The sequence below is a fragment of the Pristis pectinata genome, chromosome 28 (assembly GCF_009764475.1).
Source record: "Pristis pectinata isolate sPriPec2 chromosome 28, sPriPec2.1.pri, whole genome shotgun sequence".
NCBI classification, from domain to species: domain Eukaryota; kingdom Metazoa; phylum Chordata; class Chondrichthyes; order Rhinopristiformes; family Pristidae; genus Pristis; species Pristis pectinata.
The window spans coordinates 27,296,941-27,316,797 of record NC_067432.1 but is presented as its reverse complement, the minus strand read 5'-3'; the positions used below and the strand labels follow the sequence as shown (position 1 = coordinate 27,316,797).

General features: G+C 41.8%; 1 protein-coding gene across 1 annotated transcript in view; it reads left to right on the top strand.

The window, feature by feature from the left end:
* LOC127584043 (aquaporin-9-like) overlaps positions 1-17,754 on the top strand; it is a 58,748-nt gene extending 40,994 nt beyond the window's left edge. Inside the window, exons 3-6 of the mRNA XM_052040576.1 lie at positions 1,146-1,283; positions 1,359-1,477; positions 11,106-11,323; positions 16,791-17,754. Coding sequence (XP_051896536.1) covers positions 1,146-1,283; positions 1,359-1,477; positions 11,106-11,323; positions 16,791-16,983 — 668 coding nt within the window. The 3' untranslated portion in view covers positions 16,984-17,754. The remainder of the gene's footprint in view (positions 1-1,145; positions 1,284-1,358; positions 1,478-11,105; positions 11,324-16,790) is intronic.
* Positions 17,755-19,857: the final 2,103 nt, after the last annotated feature.

Below are 19,857 nucleotides of genomic sequence, written 5' to 3'. Positions count from 1 at the left end.
TAACACTGGGTTTCTGACAGCATTTAAGGAGTGTCCAGATGAGCACTTGAATCATTTAGGCAAAGAGGGCTATGAGCCCAAGTGCTCACAGATGGGATTAATATGGAAGGGTGTCCACTGGTCAGCATGGATGAGTTAGGCCGAGTGACCTGTTTCGATGTGCTACGATTCCATGACTCTACGATGTTTCAAAAGGACTTTAGCGATTGTAAATTTCTTCAGTAATCCTAACTTCAGGAAAGGAGCTACAAAATATTGAAGATCCTTTCTCTGTGCATGAACTCTCAAAAAAAAAATCAGTGGCCTATTTCCTTGTTACATCGGCTCAGAGTTTTTGCATTTGTGTTGAAGTTATAGTGATGGAGTTGGATAAAACTTACTGCTGGACTCCGAGTTTGAAGCTGAATAGGTGGCAGTGAGACCCATTCACGAAGCAATCTGAAGAAATTCCTTGCTTTCCTTTCCACTGTATAAATTGCTCCTGGGATGTGGGAGACTGGGAATGGGAATGTCCCACATGGAATTTCCATCATCTCACCTTTATGTTTGCCTGATACTTAGTCACATCCACCCCTGTCACTTCTTAGTTCTCCCTTCTTCTAATCTTGTTACAGGATGTTAATGGGTTTAAAGCCTTTTTTTTGAAATAACAACAGAAAAAGCTGGAAACACTCATCAGGTCAGGCAGCATCTGTAGAAAGCGAAGTCAAAGTCAAAGTTGAGTTTACTATCATGCACACAAGTGCATGTGTGCACAGGTGCATTGGAAAACACAGGCACAGAGCATATCACAAGAAAAGCATTAACATAAACTAAACATAAATCAGAGAAGATTCTGATAAAGGGTGTCAGACCTGAAACCTCAGCTGTTTCTCTTTCCACAGACGCTGCCTGACCTGCTGAGTTTTTCCAGCAGTTTCTGTTTTTATTTCAGATTTCCACCACCTGCGGTTGTTTCTCTTTTGGTTTTCATTGTATCTTTTTTGAGGTGTTTTGGAGCTGCAAGGATTAATCTGCTCCCAATAAGTAAATTAAATTTCCATGTGGTTAATTCATGAAATGCAATAATGATCACAGGCAAATATGACAGAGAATATTTCCTTCTTTTCCCTCCCAAGCTGACAAGATGTTTCAAATTGTTTCAGGGGGACACCTGAACCCTGCTATTTCACTGTCAATGTGTGTGCTGGGGCGGCTTCAGTGGCTGAAACTTCCTGTCTACTGCTTCGCTCAGTTCGTCGGAGCTTTTATTGGTTCAGCGGCAGTTTTTGGTCTTTATTATGGTAAGCTTGTTATTTTTTTACATCGGCATTTATGTAATAGAAATTGCTGCTGCTTAATTTTTATATACTCTACAGATGCCTTCATGACTTTTGATGGTGGGAACTTGACAATAACTGGTCAAAATGCAACAGCGCAGATTTTCTCCTCTTATCCAGCTCCACATCTGTCCTTTGTAAATGGATTTGCAGACCAGGTAAACATAAATGCTTCTTAACTAATCTTACACAATCTTTATGAACTGGTTTTGATATGTTTTGCCTGTCACACTTTTCGATCATTACCAACAAATTCATCAAACCCCTTGAAATTGTTGTGGAATTTTATTTATTTCTTGTGGTTAATGTTTTGCTCCCAATCCTCGAACACTCCATAATCAGTCTTCAGAAGTTACAGCAGAGCACCCTTGACTGAAACACTTAACCATTATTGCTTTCTCTATATTGGTGACAGAGATGTGGAATTGCTCCTATATTGTGACTCAGTACATTGAAATTCTTTTGCATTGCACCGGCTTGTAATCTTTCCACCTGTTCCATATTCTACATTATAGATCTTTCCCTGTCATAAAAAAATGACCAACCATCAAGTTTGTTAACATGTTGGTCTGGAATTGACCATCCAAAGGGTCTTAAGGGTTGCATTCCTCAGAATTTCCTTATATTCCTTGGTATAAATACCCTTTCCAGAGGCAGTCAGGAGACTGAAAGTTAACCCTGGAAGGGAATGCAAATGCAAACCTGTGTTATCTTCATGGCATGTTAGCTGTCAATCAAGCCCAATGTTACCACACATCTCTTCCTCAAAAGGCTATGAGTTCAAACCTCACTCAGGGACTGAGCACACTTCAATGTGGACTAAAGGACCAGTGTCTTGTCAGAAGTCTTTTAAATGAGGTATCAATAGAATGAAAAATAGATGGGTTTTGTAATCTGTTCCACCCTGGTTCCTGCCTGATAGTGAAGACAAAAAAATTGTTCCATAGTGACAAAGGTCTATCTGCCTGTTAAAACAGGTGGGAAAAATGATAACCTTGGCACTATTTGCAAGAGAACAGAAAGGTTCTTCCAATGGCCTGAACCAATATTAATGCTGCATGCAATAGATTAACTCTTCATTTGTCTTGTGAGATCTTAGTGAGTGCAAATTAGCTGTCATATTCCCCACACAGCAGTGAATCATTTCAAATGCAACTCATTGCGAAATACTTTAGTACGTAAAGGAGCAATCGAAATGTGAGGTAAGTACTGAGACACTGATAGTTCTTCATTGGTGACATTAAAGTACAAAAGGTAACACTGCTAGCTGTTTGAATATTCCACTTGTATAAATAACAAAGGAACAGCACCGTGCCTTCCACTGAATGGCACCATATCTTCACTGATAAAACATTAACCTCTTATTTTAGAAAACCCTAGATGAAAGAGATAAAATAAAAAGAAATCATTAAATTATTAGATTGTCATTTGGCATGCATACAACACTGTGAACTGCTCATGGAAATGATAATTTACCTATTTCACACAAGATGTGTGGAAGGGCAAAGGATATCAATAAAATGCAGAGATTATCTATGTATGGTGAGACAGCAGGAAACATGCCCATCGGAAAATTGGGATTGCATTTCGTTTGACTTTGCCCAATGCCCAGGCTCCCCAGCACTGCTGTGATTTGGAAAATTTTCCCCAACTTCTACTTAGTGGAAGGTCGAAGAAGGATGCACAGTGAGAAGCAATCCAGAAACGAATGAGTTAATAATTAAATGTTTCACAGTTTCCCACTCACCATCATTCGTGAGGCCCATGCAGTTTCCAATATACATGGGACCCGATAACAAACCTTTGAGCACAGAAAACCCAGCCAAGACACAAGAATGTATTGAAAAAAATAAAGTTTTCATAATGTGAATCAGAATTAGAATCAGATATATTATTACTGACTTACATGACGTGAAATCTGTTGTTTTGCAGCAGCAGTACAGTGCAAAGACATAAAATTACTATAAATTACAAAAAGAAATAAATAGGTCAAAAACGGACCAACAAGATAGTGATCATGGATTCATGGACCGTTCAGAAATCTGATGGCAGAGGGGAAGAAGCTGTTCCTGAAACGTTGCGTGTGGGTCTTCAGGCTCCTGTACCTCCTCCCCAATGGTAGTAAGGAAAAGAGGGCATGTCCCAAATCGTGAGGGTCCTCAGTGATGGATGTCGCCTTCTTGAGGCACCGCATCTTGACGATGTCCTCAATGCTGGGGAGTGTGACAGGAAATCCAATAAATTATCTACCCCCCAATGCCGCCTGCCTCCATATCTATGACCCATCCCCTGGTGGATCTGCTCTCGCCTCCTCCCCCACACCTGCCTATCTCTATCTCTTACCTGCATCTACCTATCACCACCCTGTGCCCACCCCGCCTCCCCTCTTTTGTCCACCTATCACTGCTCCGCTTTTCCCTCCTATATATTGGGCTTCCCCTTTTCCTATCTTCGGTCCTGAAGAAGGGTCCTGACCCGAAACATTGACAGCCTGCTTTTCTCCACGGATGCTGCTTGGCCTGTTGAGTTCCTCCAGCACCTTGTTTTTTCATTTAGATTCCAACATCTGCAGTCCTTTGTTTCTCTAATAAATTATCCATTTGTTTTGCACCCATTCCATTGATGGCCCAAATACGAGAAAGCATTGGCTCCTGGTCCTCCATTGCTTGGCGTACTGGGGTTGACAGGAATAATGTCCGCAGACCATTCATAAAAGCAGCAAGCACCTGTTAAACCTTTCCTGATCTCTCAGCGTATCTTATCCCAAGCACAGGGAAAGGGGGAGTTATTGACTTCATGAGTTCAGGGACACAAGGCACGAAGTTAGCCCAGAAATATTACAGGCGGACCTGTTACAGAGAGGATGCAGAAAATCAGGGAACTGGTAAGAATAAGAGTAGGGAAAGAAAGTATGTAAGCCCTTCCTCCTACAATTCATCCTGATGCCATCGGCAACTCACATGGACTTGGAAGAACAGATATTCCCTCATCTGTAGTTCTGAATGTAAAGGTAACATCTCGTCAAGGACGTGGTACTCAATCATGTACTCATTCATTGATATCACCCTTCAAATTATTAGTAAGATTATTTGGATTTTTCAGTGTAGTTCTTTATAAAGCAACAATAGACCGGGCAGCATCAATCTCAAGGTGGTTGTTCTGAAGATGAAGCAGCTCAAACCCTCCAAGTCCCTTGCCTACCAGACCAATAATCACCTTGCAAGGAATTCACACTACTGCACCCCTCAGAATGTGACTATTTATTTCAACTTCTCAAGTGATCATCGGATCATATTGATATTAGAATACTTTAAACTAATAATAACTACTTAGCTTTCAAATATTTTATGTCCTAAATTTCATTGTTTCTTAATTGTTATAAAACATTTTAATGTTCCCTTGAATTAATTGCTTAATTTTATTTCTTTATCATGTGCCTTATTTTAATTAAATAATTAAAGTGTTTTCATTCACAGTCTATAAAATTTCTAGATGAATCCCAATTCACATTGAAGAAATTTTTGGAACCAACTGCCCCATATGTTCTTACTTTTACTCAAGATCCTGCTTTCACTTAGTAATGTGATATGTGGTTTAGATTGTATCATTTCACAAATACTTGTGTGCCATATCTATAAATTTTCACTGCAGTTTTCAATGATGCTTGTTCCTCATTTCCTACACATGGTCTCTTCGGTAGATTTTCTTCTTCTGGGCTTGGATGTAAGAGATTGTTGGGACAAAGACCCTTATCACAAAATCAGACACAAGCTGTTCCCAATTTGAAAAGGTGGAACATTTGGCCAATTTTACAGGGAAAGTTTCTATCGAATCAAGCCCTTAGTTGGGTCTATCTAGTTCACCAAGGATCAAACCGTGGACTTTTCCCATCTGTTTGGCTTAGAACCACATCTGGAGATGCATTCACCAGCTGAATTACCCTGTTGAGGGGTATGGGAGGGGTCGTTCTGCACATGACTTACACTGACATTACAGAAAGAAATAAAATGATTCTTGCCAATCTGGACAGGCAACTATGAGTGAATAAACTCATGAGTGGTCATTGGTGTAAATACTGTGTAAAATGAATTTAATTGACCACAGTGCATGGAAAACAGAGTGCAGCCTTTAGAAGGACAACTCAGACATGTCCAAAACATATGGATTAGAGAAGTCTCTCCATTGTTGCATTTATCACAATAGGGAGATATATCCGGATAAAAACGAGATAACTTGTCTTTGGACAAGTGAGCTCTATGGACCACTTTAAATTGAAGGAGGGAGTGACGAGCACATAATGATGAAGTGTTGACCAATTTAAAAATTTCATTCCAAGTTTCCACAGAGATTGAAATTTGCAAATCTTGTTCCCAGGCATTTTTAATTTTGTCTAAAGGGACCTCACTCTTTCCTAATAACATGCCATAAATATTAGATACTGAGCCATTATGAAAAGGCTTCAAATTAAAAGTTACATCTGCTAAGTTCTTATCAGGACTCATAGGGAATGTACGTAATTGAGATCGGAGAAAGTCTCTAATTTGTAAATATCGAAAAAAAATGGGTTTTTGGTAAACTATAGTTGACAATTGTTCAAATGAAGAGAGATTTCCTCCAACAAACAGATCATGAAAGCAAGTAATACCCAATCTATCCCACCCTTTAAAAACTACATCAGTCATAGAAGGTTTAAAAAAATATTTAGAAACAATGGGACTAGACAGAGAAAATCTCAATAAACCAAAATAGTTTCTAAATTGTAGCCAAATCCTCAAAGAATGTTTAACTACCAGATTATCAGTTAGTTTATTTAATGATAAAGGAAGTGCGGAACCAAGCAAAGAAATAATAGAAAATTTCTTAACAGAGTTAACTTCTAAAGAGACCCATACTGGACAAGCCTCATGATTAGTGTAATATACTGTATGTCCGAGTCTTAAAAAGTACTGGATAGAAGTATCTCAAACTTTTTCTGTGCTTTTTAAAATAAATTTTGAGCCTAATCCTTTGACTGCATTATTTGGGATTGTTGGAGAAAAAGGCATAACTTTGGAGACTTCTGATCTACATACATTGGCTTTTATTTCTCTTATAGCCAGGAGGGCTGTGTTGTTTAAATGGAAGGAAGTTATGCTGCCTACTCATGTTCAATGGTTACGGGATGTTATGTCATACCTGAATTTAGAGAAGATCTGTTGTTCAATTTCTGATGCTAACTTAGACTTTCAAACATTGTGGGGACCTTTTTTGAACTATTTTCAAAACCTTTGATTTGGTGATTAAAGTACAGATGTTGGCTAGTATTATTACGTGATAAGGGTTTCTCTTTGTCTTTCTTTCTTTACCAAACAGCTTCGGTCTTGGTAGTGGATTTAGATTTTTTAAGAAAATTATTGCAATTTAATCATTATTAATTAATTATCACTTTTGATTACCATTATGGGGGTATTGTGATTTTAAGTGTGATTCAAGACAATGTATTCAGTACTATTCTGATTCATGTACTCTGTATTCTCTATGTGGAATTAATAAAAATATTGTAAAGAAGGACAACTCAGCATCCTTGTCTGAGGACCTCCTAGTGAACCAGGAAGAGTGCTTGGCTTCCTTAACTCTCATAACCGCTGCATCTTTCATCAATCTAGTCATTATATTTCTACCAAGCAGAAGAAAGAGAGCAGCCAACTGTACCAACTAGGATTTCTACAAGCTTACAGCGAAGAAAGTGAAATTGAGGGGAGCAGGCACCTCGGTGTGCATGTCTGCAAACTAACTGGGGATTAAATTCCTTCCTCCTCAAGAGAGGTAGTATCAATCGTAGATTCCAGCTACCTTACCTGCAGCTCTGTAAACCTCTCCAGAAGTTGAACTTGATGAAGCCTCCTTTTCTTGCTTTCCTGACCTGTGTAAGAACACATCCTTTAAAGAAATACGTATATAACTAACCATTCTTGGTGCTCAGACAGATAGAAACGGGCACTTTGGCCCCACCACATCCATTTTGCCCTGCTCCACTAATCCCATTTGCCCACATTAGGTCTGTATCCCCTTTTTACCTTGCCTATTCAAGTGTCTGTCTCAGTGGCTCTTAAACATAGTGATTGTGTCTGATTCCACTGCCTCCTCTGGCAGAGTGTTCCAGAAAACTATCTCCTCAGATCCCCTTCAAAACTCCTTCCTCTCACCTTCAACCTCTGCCCTCTTGTTTTTGACAACCCTACCATGGGAAAAATATTCTGACCATCTACCCCATCGATGCCTCTTATAATCTCATCTACTTCCTCCCCTCAGCCTCCTTTGCTCCAGGGACAACCAATCCAGTCTATCCAGTCTTATGGTCGCTACACATGCTAGGTGGCAAAGGTCACAGGACTGCAAAGTGTTGCCTTGGCGAGCTGCTGCCATGCATCCTGTAACTGGCACACACAGCAGCTACGGGCGTGCCAGGAGAAGAGGGAGTGAAGATTTAGGTGGTGAGTGAGGTGCTGAGAGAGCAGATTTCTTTGGTCTGTCTTGAGTGTCGTTGGAGCTGTAAAGAGTGTAAAGAGTGCAATTGAATAATCTGATTGGCTGGGTGAGTGCAGTTCCAACAACACTCAAGACAGACCGAAGCAATCTGCTCACTCAGCACCTCATCCACTACCTAAACATTCACTCCCTCTTTCACCGGCATACAATGCTGACTGTGTGTGCCACCTACAAGCTCCTTTGCAAAGTCTGGAGGTGAGTTACTCATCACAGAATACAAGCCTCTGACCTGCCCTTGGTAGGCACAGTTTCTATATGACAAGGTCACTGATGACCCCTTAGGATGTTGGTGATGGAGAATTTGGCCAAGGTGCTCATGTTCAAAGTCAAGCGTAAGTAGTCATGTTCTTACCTAAGACACCCATTCCCTGGTACTTCTGTGACAAGAATGTTATTGGCCATCTATCGGCCCAAGACTGAATGTTATCTAAGTCCAACTGCATTGTGCGTGAACTATTTCATTATGTAGGGAGTTCTGACTGGAACTGAACATGCTGCAGCCATCACTTCTCATCTTATGCAATGATCCAGCTTACTTCCAAAAACCACAACCATTCTCCTTCATGTTTGACATTAACCAATGAAGACATTTCCTCATGATTCCCATGAATCCTGAAGTTCCTGACTCCTGGAGCACCAGAAGGATTCAGATGGTTGTGTGCTTTCTTGATATCAGGGGCAGTCAATCTCACCTCGTCTCTGAAACTCAACTCTTTTATACTTGCTTATACTTGTTAATACAAGCTTCTAATGGATCTGGCACTAAGTGGTCCTGATTGAAGGATAACTGAGTATCAGTGAGCAGATTATTGGTAATTAAGAACTGCCTTACTGCATTGTTGATGTTTTTTCCTGCTTTTTATCTTGTGATGTTGCAGGACAGTTGGTCAAGTGAGGTAATAGTCCTTTATTGGAAAGTTGTAGAGAGAGATGAAAAACTGTGGTGTCAAAGGCAGATTGTGTTACACGAAAGAGAAATCAGCACTGATTTGATGTATTCTGATATCCTTTGCAATAGAATCAAGTGAAGGTCATGTTAATAGTCTTCAGCATCCAGACCTGACTCCACCAGATTGAGATGTCTTCACCAACAATGTCAAATACCAACTGATTTTTAAAGGTGAAGGGCGCAGCTGGCAGCAATAATTAATGATTTATATGAGGACAATGCCAGAAATTAACCTCTTGTTCTCTGTTGGCACTGAGTGTTAATGGACTTCTTGGTGATGTGTCTCATTATTGGTACTACGGATGCTCTTGGTGTGTCCATTCTTCATGAGAGCCAGAGGCTGAGATTTCATATCCAGGAACCATCTAGTTACATGAGTCTCTCACCTGAATGGGTCAGGGAAGGCTGCATTACGGAGGATAACATTATCCTGAGAGCTTTCCCAGGTTAATGATCCTCTACACACTCAACTTGTACAAGGCAAGTGGAAGCATTACCTGTTGAGCCTTCTTGTGGAAGCTTAAAAAACTCCAGAACCTGACCAATGTCTGTAATTGTGCACGGCCCCACAGCCTTGTTGGCTTGTACTGACAACAAAGGCAATAAATTTGCCAGCCCTTTCGTAACCTGATGAATCTGTGCCTATTCTTTAAAGATAGTCTGTGGCTCCATGAAATGGTCTGGTGCCATGAAAGGTGAATGAAGTTGCTACATTTATAGCCAGAGAGAGCAGTGCAGGTAGATAAAATGGCTACATGTTTCCATCTGATAGAGCTGCCTCACTAATTTGGTGAACTACGTTCTTAGTGTACATGACTTCAGAATAAGGTTCCATTGTGAACTGTGCTGCCTGTATCTTCTATGAGTGAAGAGGTTATAGTTGGTTCCAGATTCTCCTCTCCTGCCTTGGCCCGAAATGTCGACTGTTTATTTCCCTCCATAGAAGCTGCCTGACCTGCTGAGTCCCTCCAGCACTTTTTGTGTATTTCTCCAGATTCCAGCATCTGCAGAATCTCTTGTGTCTCTGTGCTCTCATGTTCTTCCTATCTCCAATGGCCTATTGGGGTATAACCATGCATACAGCTCTGCAAACTCGCCTCTAGGGGATTAGAAGAAATATTAACACTCCTAAATCCACAAAAAATCCTTGCAAGTTATCAAACATTTTTAATCAACCTCCAGTGGCGCTTTAACAAGTGAGAGGCTGCTCAGTGCACTCTCCATTAGTTGTTAAATGAACTGCAGATCGATCAAAAATGTTTGATACCTTGCAAGTAATTTTTGTGGACTGTGCTCACTGTTGGGTCATATTTGCTTTGGGATTCACAGACGTGTGTAGACCCATCTTTTGTATGTTCACTCCAGCACCCTCTTTAAAATGATCTCAAGCAGGATACCAGTGGGAACTGGCTCAATTGTCATTAGGTTGCTGCTTGACTCCTGCCTCGCGGTGAAGGTGAGTTTACTCCAAGTGTCAACATGGATATCTCTGCACATCTACTGCAATTTCCAGCCTTTGTAAATCATTGCCATTTGAGTTCTAAAGGTGACCTGACTGTAACCAAATGAAGTGTGACTGAGATGCAAACCTGTGAGCTGGTCATCAACCATCTGGGACACAGTCAAGTCTGGTGAAGGGTTGAACAGGCAAGGTACAAAGAATATACAACTACTCAATGAAAGAAAGCCAAACTGTTTGTCCATTTACCAATAAGCCTAAGGTTGAACAAGAGGAAACACCAGCAGAAAGGAATACTGAACAAAAACAAGAATAGCCAATGCCTTAAAGACAAGCACCAAAACCTGAGGAGAGCAAGAACAGATTTTTTCTTTTTTTGCCAAGTCTGGTCCAGTCTCCAATACTATAAGGTAGAAATGCACGGTCAACTTTGCTAAACTTGAGATATATTTCCACTTTACTCCTCTTCCAATTCTCAACAGATTTCTGTCCCTGAAGTGCCTTATTTTCAGTCGACAGTGCTACCTTGAACCAAGAACATACTTAACCTTACATTAGGATTTAATTCTAATGCGCAAATATGTGACAAACAGTGAAATAATTCAATCAGAGAAATGATTGCAAGATAGGCCTTGACTGAGTCTTCACTGTGAGCTGTATTGTCGAATAAATTACTTCTCATCAAAATAAGGGACTGAACAATCCTGCATCTTTCTTTAATATTATGGCAACACAGATGGGAAATAGAAAAGTCAGTCTGTAGAACATAGACTCCCCCCTCCCAACCCCCTGAGAATTGATGATGGGAAATGTCAATGTAATTGATGAAACCTCTCTGTGATTTGCACAGATTGTGGGCACAGCCGCACTGCTTTTCTCCATTTTGGCCATCTTGGACTCCAAGAACAATCGTGTTCCCAAAGGTCTCGAGCCAGTAGTGATTGGTCTGATCATTATGGTTATCAGTCTTTCAATGGGCTTCAACTGCGGTGGTCCCATAAATCCAGCTCGTGACCTGGGACCACGTCTCTTCACTGCTGTAGCCGGATGGGGAATTGAGGTTTTCAGGTATGTGACAATGAACAATTTCAGCACAATAGCAGCCCAATGCCTAAAATAACAAACTTAATTTAAACGGCTTCCTCGATCGTGATTGTTTTGAGTGAAATGTACAAAAAATCTTTATGGTTCTCATTATAATTGCTGGCTGAGTTACATTAAGCATGTGGATGTATTTTAATTACAAATAACCTAATTAAAGAGGACTATGGAAGTGAATAGTGTACAAAACAAATACTTTGTTTTTTTTCCTTTGAGCTTTCTTTTTAATTTTTCAGTACTAAACAGTGCAGTCAGTCAAAAGTTGCCGTGTCCATTATTTTGATCTGATGTTGTGGGCACGTCTGTGGATGAAGCCAGCTTCCAATTAAAATCCCCAAAATGCTGAAGCATTGTACACCAGGGTACGTGACACAGCCCTCTCCCTAAAAGAATCCAACTGTGCAAGTCCCCCCTACACAAGACTTCCCTCTGTCCTGTTTGATAGTACATCAATGGTGTAGATGATAATGTTTTTCATTTAGAAGCAAATCAAAAGCATTGCTGATTTAATTTGAACCCTGGCAAATGATAAAGGCTTTCTGAGATTGCCCAAGCCATAGTCTGGGGAGCTTCTAGCTTTGATTCTACTTTACACAATAATTGGCAGTACAGGACCAGATCTGATAAGCCACTGGCACACATTGTACTCTGGCCCAGAAGACTTTAGCTAAGTTTTCCACCCATCCCAATAAGTCCAGGCTCCTGGCTCAGAACATTCCCCAGGCGATATGTTTTCCACTGTTTTTTCACATTAATGAAAAAGTAAAAAGCTAGGAACTCTGACTTTCCACATGGCTGTTTTTCCCCTGTAATTAGACAACTGAGGTAAATACATAAAAGTCAGAGAGTCATTAGAGAGATGCAGCATGGAAACAGGACCTTCCGCCCACTGAGTACGCACGAACCATCAACCACCCATCTTGGATCCTTTTACACATCCTCTTCAATTCCCCTGGATTCTACCACTCACCCACACACTGGGGGGAATTTACAGTGGCCAATTAACCCACCAACACACACATCTTTGGGATGTGAGAGGAAACCGGAGCACCCGGGGAAAGCTGTGTGGTCATATGGGGAACATGCAAGGTCCACATACAGACAGTGCCGGAGGTCAGGATCGAACCCAGGTCTCTGGTGTGGTGAGGCATCAGCTCTACTGGCTCTACCACCTCTGAAATATAAACTTCAGAACCAACCTTTGCCAGGTGCCTACACTAAACCACCCACTTCCAGTCCGGATGAAGGGTCTCGGCCCGAAACGTCAACTGTCCATTTCCCTCCATAGCTGCTGCCTGACCTGCCGAGTTCCTCTAGTGTTTTTTGTGTTGACTCACTTCCATCAGTTGTTTACCACCCTTGGCCCTCCAAGTCCGGATTTCAGTATTGACTGGATGCAAAATGTGAAATCCTGTTTGTAAATTTGGAAAACAGATAAATTCCCAATATTCATTATGCTAACTGGAGAAGGAATGAGAGCAATTCATTAATTATACATTTAGTACAGAGCGTGTTACTGATTGAAGGATACCAGATGGTGCCATCTGACTACATTGGCACCAGGCTTGAGTGATAGTCTACTCTCCCGAGCCTGATGCAAGTGATGGGTATCATGAACTGCTCTGTAGCCATAACTGACAGAAGCTCAGTCCCTTGAGTTGTTTAACCTGGCAGCACAAGCTCTGATTATGTCTATTCTTCGGTACTTGATGTGCTGGTAGATTAAGAGAATGTGGTTATGCCAGCTTGTACTTAGTGCCTAATAGAATGATGCAGTATGTACTGTGACTGGTGTGTGACTTTCAAGGGAAGCCAGAACACTCATCTGTGTCAAAACCATGTAGTCTAGCAGTGTAAATCTCAGGCCATTGCGCAGATTAATATAATGAGAATATTAGAATCAATTTGTAATGAACTGCAAAATCAGTGCAACAGTACAAATTTATACTTGCACAGAAAATGTTGCTTTTATAAAAGAAATCAAATTTAGTCATTACCGTTATTGTTGAATTAAACGCTAATGCACTTCAGTGTTGTGCTGAGGATGTTCTGCTACCTAGAAGCATCATCCTTGTGAATGAGATGTTAAGCAAAGACTCCCTCTGTACTGTCAGGTGAACACGAACATAGTGTGACATGATTAAAGGGAGCACAGCTTGTTTATTTTACAATAAGGTGACTGAAGCATTCAACTGTTACACCTTCAATACAAAATCATGAAACACTCCTGAAAGGAACAAGGAATCTGGACGTTTGCACAAAGAGTTTATGGTAGTAAAGGATCATCCTACAAAGGTTATTGACAGATCTCACATGCATAACCTAAAACATTTGAGTAATAAAGTTACTGATGGTTTGTGCTACCTTGCTTCCTATTTTTGCTAGACGTCTACCTAGCTCAGTGAGCTATTTTAGTGTTGAGAAAGCTCTTCTGATGTTGAACAGAGGGCAGTGCATAATTATGCTGAGACATGGGGAATCTAATTCTTGCACAATATTGCAGACTCTGCCCTGGAAGAGTTTCAAGTTGGTATTGTTTTTATGTTCTTCTAACGAAATGAGCAAAATGAGGAAATCACAGCCGGCAAAGGTTTGGAAATAAGTTTGCAAAGCTCACACCTGTCGGGGGAAGAGTGATCCAGATCAAGGATACTGGGTTGCCAAGTTTTGCATGTTCTGGGTGCTGGAAAGAAAGACTTATGTGGTCTGGAGAAAGAGACTCATAGGATAGCAGAAATTACAGAGTATCTTTTAGATATAAACTGAACACAGCTTGTGTGGGTTGGGCTTGGAACTTATAAAGAGGTTGTAAGGTGTTAGATTCTTCCAACACTTTCTAAGCTTTTATGATTGTATTTACAAGCAATTTTGTAAAAATACTTGGACAAGATTTCAATTGTATGTGGTTTTGCAGAAGTACAAATGTGTTCTTTATGAAGTTTGCATCAAATACAGTCCAAAGATCATGAGAGACCAAATTATCATAATTTGGGGGATTTGCATAATATTTATAAAGAATATTCTTCTGAAATAAAAGCAATAAATCCTGGATATATTCAGCAAATCTACTGAATAGAGGTCATAGAGTCATAGAGTAATACAGCATGGAAACTGGCCCTTTGGCCCAACTCATCCATGCTAACCATAATGGCCATCTGCCTGCAACTGACCCATATCCCTCTAAACCTTTCCCATCCATGTACCTGTCCAAATGTCTTTTAAATGTTGGAATTGTACCTGCCTCAATCATTTCCTTTGTCAGCTCGTCCCATATATGAACTACTGTTTGCGTCTACCCTCAGATCCCTATTACAGCGATGAGTCGGAGTACAGGAAGGAGATAGAGAGCTTAGTGGAATAGTGTCATGACAACAACCTTTCCCTCAATGTCAACAAAAGAGCTGGTCATTGACTTCAGGAAAGGGGGCGGTGTACACGCACCTATCTACATCGATGGTGCTGAGGTCGAGAGGGTTGAGAGCTTCAAATTTCTGGGAGTGAACATCACCAACAGCCTGTCCTGGTCAAATTACGAAGATGTCATGGCCAAGAAAGCTCACCAGTGCCTCTACTCCCTCAGGAGGCTAAAGAAATTTGGTTTGTCCCCTTTGACTCTCAGCAACTTTTACCGATGCACCATAGAAAGCATCCTTTCAGGATGTATCATGGCTTGGTACAGCAACTGCTCTGCCAGGACCGCAAGAAACTGCAGAGAGTTGTGGACACAGCCCAGCGCATCACAGACACCAGCCTCCCCTCCTTGGACTCTGTCTTTACCTCTCATTGTCTTGGTGAAGCAGCCAGCATAATCAAAGACCCCACCCACCCAGGACATTCTCTCTTCTCTCCTCTTCCATTGGGTAGAAGACACAGGTGCCTAAGGGCACGTACCACCAGACTTAAGGACAGCTTCTACCCCACTGTGATAAGACTATTGAATGGTTCCTTTATACGATGAGATGGACTATGACCTCATGATCTACCTTGTTGTGACTTTGCACCTTATTGCACTGCACTTTCTCTGTAGCTGTGACACTTTACTCTGTACTGTTACTGTTTTTACCTGTACTACATCAATGCACTTTGTACTAACTCAATGTAACTGCACTGTGTAATGAATTGACCTGTACGATTGGTTTGTAAGACAACCTTTTCACTGTACCTCGGTACAAGTGACAATAATAAACCAATACCAATACCAATACCAATAAATTTTTTCCCTCTCACTTTAAACCTATGCCCTCTAGTTCTTGATTCCCCAACCCAGAGAAAAAGACTAAGTGCATTCACCCTATCTGGAATTGGAATTGGATTGGTTTATTATTGTCACGTGTACCAAGGTACAGTGAAAAACTTGTCTTGCATACTGTTCATACAGATCAATTCATTACACAGTGCACTGAGGTAGCACAATGTAAAGCAATACAGAATGCAGAGTAAAGTGTCACAGCTACAAAAAAAGTGCAGTGTAGATAGACAATAAGATGCAAGGTTATAACAAGGTAGATTGTGAGGTCAAGAGTCCATCTTATCGTACTAGGGAACAATTCAATAGTCTTATAACAGCAGGATAGAAGCTATCTTTGAGCCTGGTGGTGCGTGCTTTCAGGCTTTTGTATCTTCTGCCTGATGGGAGAGGCAAGAAAAGAGAATGTCTGGCGTGGGTGGGGTCTTTGATTATGCTGGCTGCTTTAAATTTTTAATTTTATTTACAGCGTGGTAACAGGCCCTTCCGGCCCAACGAGTCCGCGCCGCTCATTTTAAACCCAAATTAACTTACCCGTACGTCTTTGCAATGTGGGAGGAAACCAGAGCACCCGGAGAAAACCCACGCAGACACGGGAGGACGTACAAACTCCTTACGGACAGCGATGGGAATCGAACCCCGATCGCTGGCGCTGTAATAGCGTCGCGCTAACCACTACGCTACCGTGCCGCCAAGACGGCGAGAAGTGTAGATAGAGTCCATGGAGGACGGGCTGATTTCCATGATGTGCTGAACCGTGTCCCTGACTCTCTGCAGTGTCTTGCAGTCCCGGGCAGAACAGTTGCCGTACCAAGCCGTGATGCATCCAGTGCATTGATAAAAGTCGGTGAGGGTCAAAGGGGACATACCAAATTTCTTTAGCCTCCTGAGGAAGTAGGGGTGCTGGTGAGCTTTCTTGGCCGTGAAGTCTACGTGGTAGGACCAGGACGGACTACTGGTGATCATGATTTTATACACGTCTATAGGACACCCCTCAGTCTCCTGTGCTCCAAGGGATAAAGTCCAAGCCTGTCCAACCTCTCACTATAACCCAGTCCCTTGAGTCCTACCGACATCCGGGTAAATGTGAATGGGGTCTGTTGGGTTCTAAGAGGCCGGGGTATTGGACTGCTATTGGGATGGCATGGAGTGAGTCTCCCTTTAACTTTAATGTTTACCTTTTCACAGAGCTGGTGACGGCTGGTGGTGGGTTCCCGTCATTGCACCCTTGATCGGGGGCATCCTGGGCGCTTCCATATATATTCTGTTCATTGAACTTCACCACAAAGAAAAGGTCCTAGAGGAGGTCCGCTGTACTAAAGAGCAGCAAGCCGAGGGAAAGTCAAAATATGAAATGATTTCTGTACACTGTAACAAATAATGCAAGGTATTGAGGGAAGAGCCAAATACCAGAGTTGAATTCTGGGCCTGTGAAGAGAATATAAATTAATTTCAAAGGTTTTTTTTCTATTATTCTCCTGACAAATCAGTTGCGTGATGATGGTTATAATTCTACTTTTAGCAATTATGCAAAGTATACGCAAATAATGTCATGTTCTGCAGTTGTAAGACTGTTTAACATCAATATAGAGAATTGAGATCAATGCAATATCCAATTTCATTTACAAGTGAGTAACTCATGTGTAACAAAGTTCTGAATAATATTTGGAGCACCCTTGAAATATAAGGACTATATAAGTTATTGGCACCATAGATCTTAACAAGCTTAATCAGCTGCTTCCCAAGTTCATGCTGTACATTATATGACCTTGTCCTATGTACCCTGCTTATGTCACACATCTACATTTTTTTATATATTTCAGTATACAGCTTGCACTTAGTCTGATGTCACAGTGATGATTAACATTGTTCTGGAAGTCACACACCACACAAAAATGTGGCATGCCAATGACCTTACTGATGAGAGTGTCATGCAAGGGTACTTAAGGAGATACCACACATTAGAAAGATGAATTTACATTTATCTTATGTATTAATAGGGTCTTTTAATGGATTTTGCAAATTTAACTTAAAGTTTGACATTTTTATCTCCACAAGCCAATGCCAAAATATTTCTAGGTCTTGCTCCACAGAATAAGTAAAATGCATTTGAGTAAATTTTATATCAAAAAATAAACTTAAGATTATTGCAGCTTTCCACTTACATGTGGTTTTGTTGTATTAACTCACTAGAAATTAGGTGTAATTGTTATTGCCTGTTGTACAAATTAGCAGCGAAGTGAGGAAAACCTTAAATGCGTCAGTGTGCAGGCTTTGCACTCTAACATCGCGTGTTTTCCCACCTACAACAGATGCTAACTTTACACGTAACTGGGCGACTTATGGGTGAGTGAGATGTAGCTGCAGTTTTGGTAAATCCAACACCACCACACATCTATTGTTTACAGATCTTTCCTGGGAACAAAATGGCTGTGTATTTCCCTGCTATGAGCCTCAGATTTTATTTGTTTGAACTATTCATTCGAGTTTATTGTCACATGCACCAGTACTGTGAGGCACAGGTACGTTGAAAAACATGCTTGCAGCAGCATCACAGGTACATAATTCAGACAACTTTTAATTTTCTGAATTAATTGGATTGGCATCTTGGTCAGCACAGACCAGTTGGGCCGAAAGGCCTGTTTCTGCACTGTATGACTCAGACACCAGTTGAAGGGGGTGGAGGGGAGAACCTTATTGCATGGGAGAGGTAGGAGTCAAATCTGCCCCAACAGGCAACTCAGCCCATGCTTGCACCGTCCTATCATCTCCACACTCAGATCACGCTCTGCGTTCACTGACACCCACCCCCCACCACTGCCCAGATCAGTCTCTGACCCCCGCAATCATCACCCTGCCGATATTCTGCTGTGCTAACTCCCTTCCCCACCACAATCTCAACACAATTGCCAATGGGGCACTAACTGGCTGAGAGGGAAACAAGATGTCAGACAGACTGGCTTTCAGAGAGGGAACCCCGCTGAAGACAATACAAGAGGCACTGGAGAGTCACAACTCCCCAGGGAAACACTCCCTGTGGCTGTCCGGACCAGAATATTCAGACTGGTGGAGAAGCCAGCTCCAGAATCTTCAGTAACATAGTGTTTCTTCAGCATTGGCTAGAAGCTGTGCTCAGTATAAGCCAGCTCAGTATAACACAGCTCAGTGTAACACAGCTCAGTATAATGCAGCTCAGTATAAAACTGCTCTGGATAACACGGCTCAATATAACCTGGCTCACGATAACACAGCTCAGTATAGCCTGGCTCAACAAAACCCAACTCGGTATAACACGGCTCAGTACTACCCGGCTCGGTATAGCATAACTCGGTATAACACAGCTCATTATAACACAGCTCATTATAGGACAACTCAGTATTCACCAGCTGAGTATAACCCGGCTCAGCGTAACCCGGCTCAGCGTAACCCGGCTCAGTATAACAGAGCTCGATATAATGCGGAACCGTATAACCCTGCTGAGTATAACCCTGGTCAGTATAGTGCGGCTCAGTGTAACCTGGCTCAGTATCACCAGCCTCAGTTTAACCCAGGTCAGTAGAACGCTGCTCAGTAAAACCCAGCTTAGTACAACCCTCCTCAGTACAACCCTCCTCAGTACAACCCTCCTCAGTATAGCCCGGCTCAGTATAGCCCGGCTCAGTATAGCAGTATACCACTGCTCAGAATGACACGGCTCAGAATGACACAGCTCAGCATTACCCGGCTCAGTGTAACACGGCCCGGTATAACGCAGCTCGGTCTAGTCCGGCTCAGTATAATGCGGCTCAGAATAACCCGGCTTATAATAATCCTGCTCACTAAAGCCCGGCTCAGCATAGCCCAGCTCAGCGTAGCCCGGCTCAGTACAACACGGCTCAGTACAACACGGTTCAGTGTTACCCTGCTAAGAGTAACCAGGCTCAGTGTAACAAAGCTCAGTATAACCCTGCTCAATATAACACAGCTCAGTATGACAAAGCTCATTATAACCCAGCTCAGTATAACGCTGCACAGTATAACCCAGCTCGGTATAACACAGCTCAGTACAACACAGGTCTTTATAATCTGGCTCAGTATAACCCAGCTCGATAAAACGCGGCTCAGCGTAACCAGGCTCAGCGTAACCAGGCTCAGCATAACCAGGCTCAGCATAACCAGGCTCAGTATCACCCTACTCAGTAAAATCCTGCTCTGTATAACACAGCTCAGTCTAACCTGGCTAAGTATAAACCAGCTCCGAGTAAACAGGCTCAGA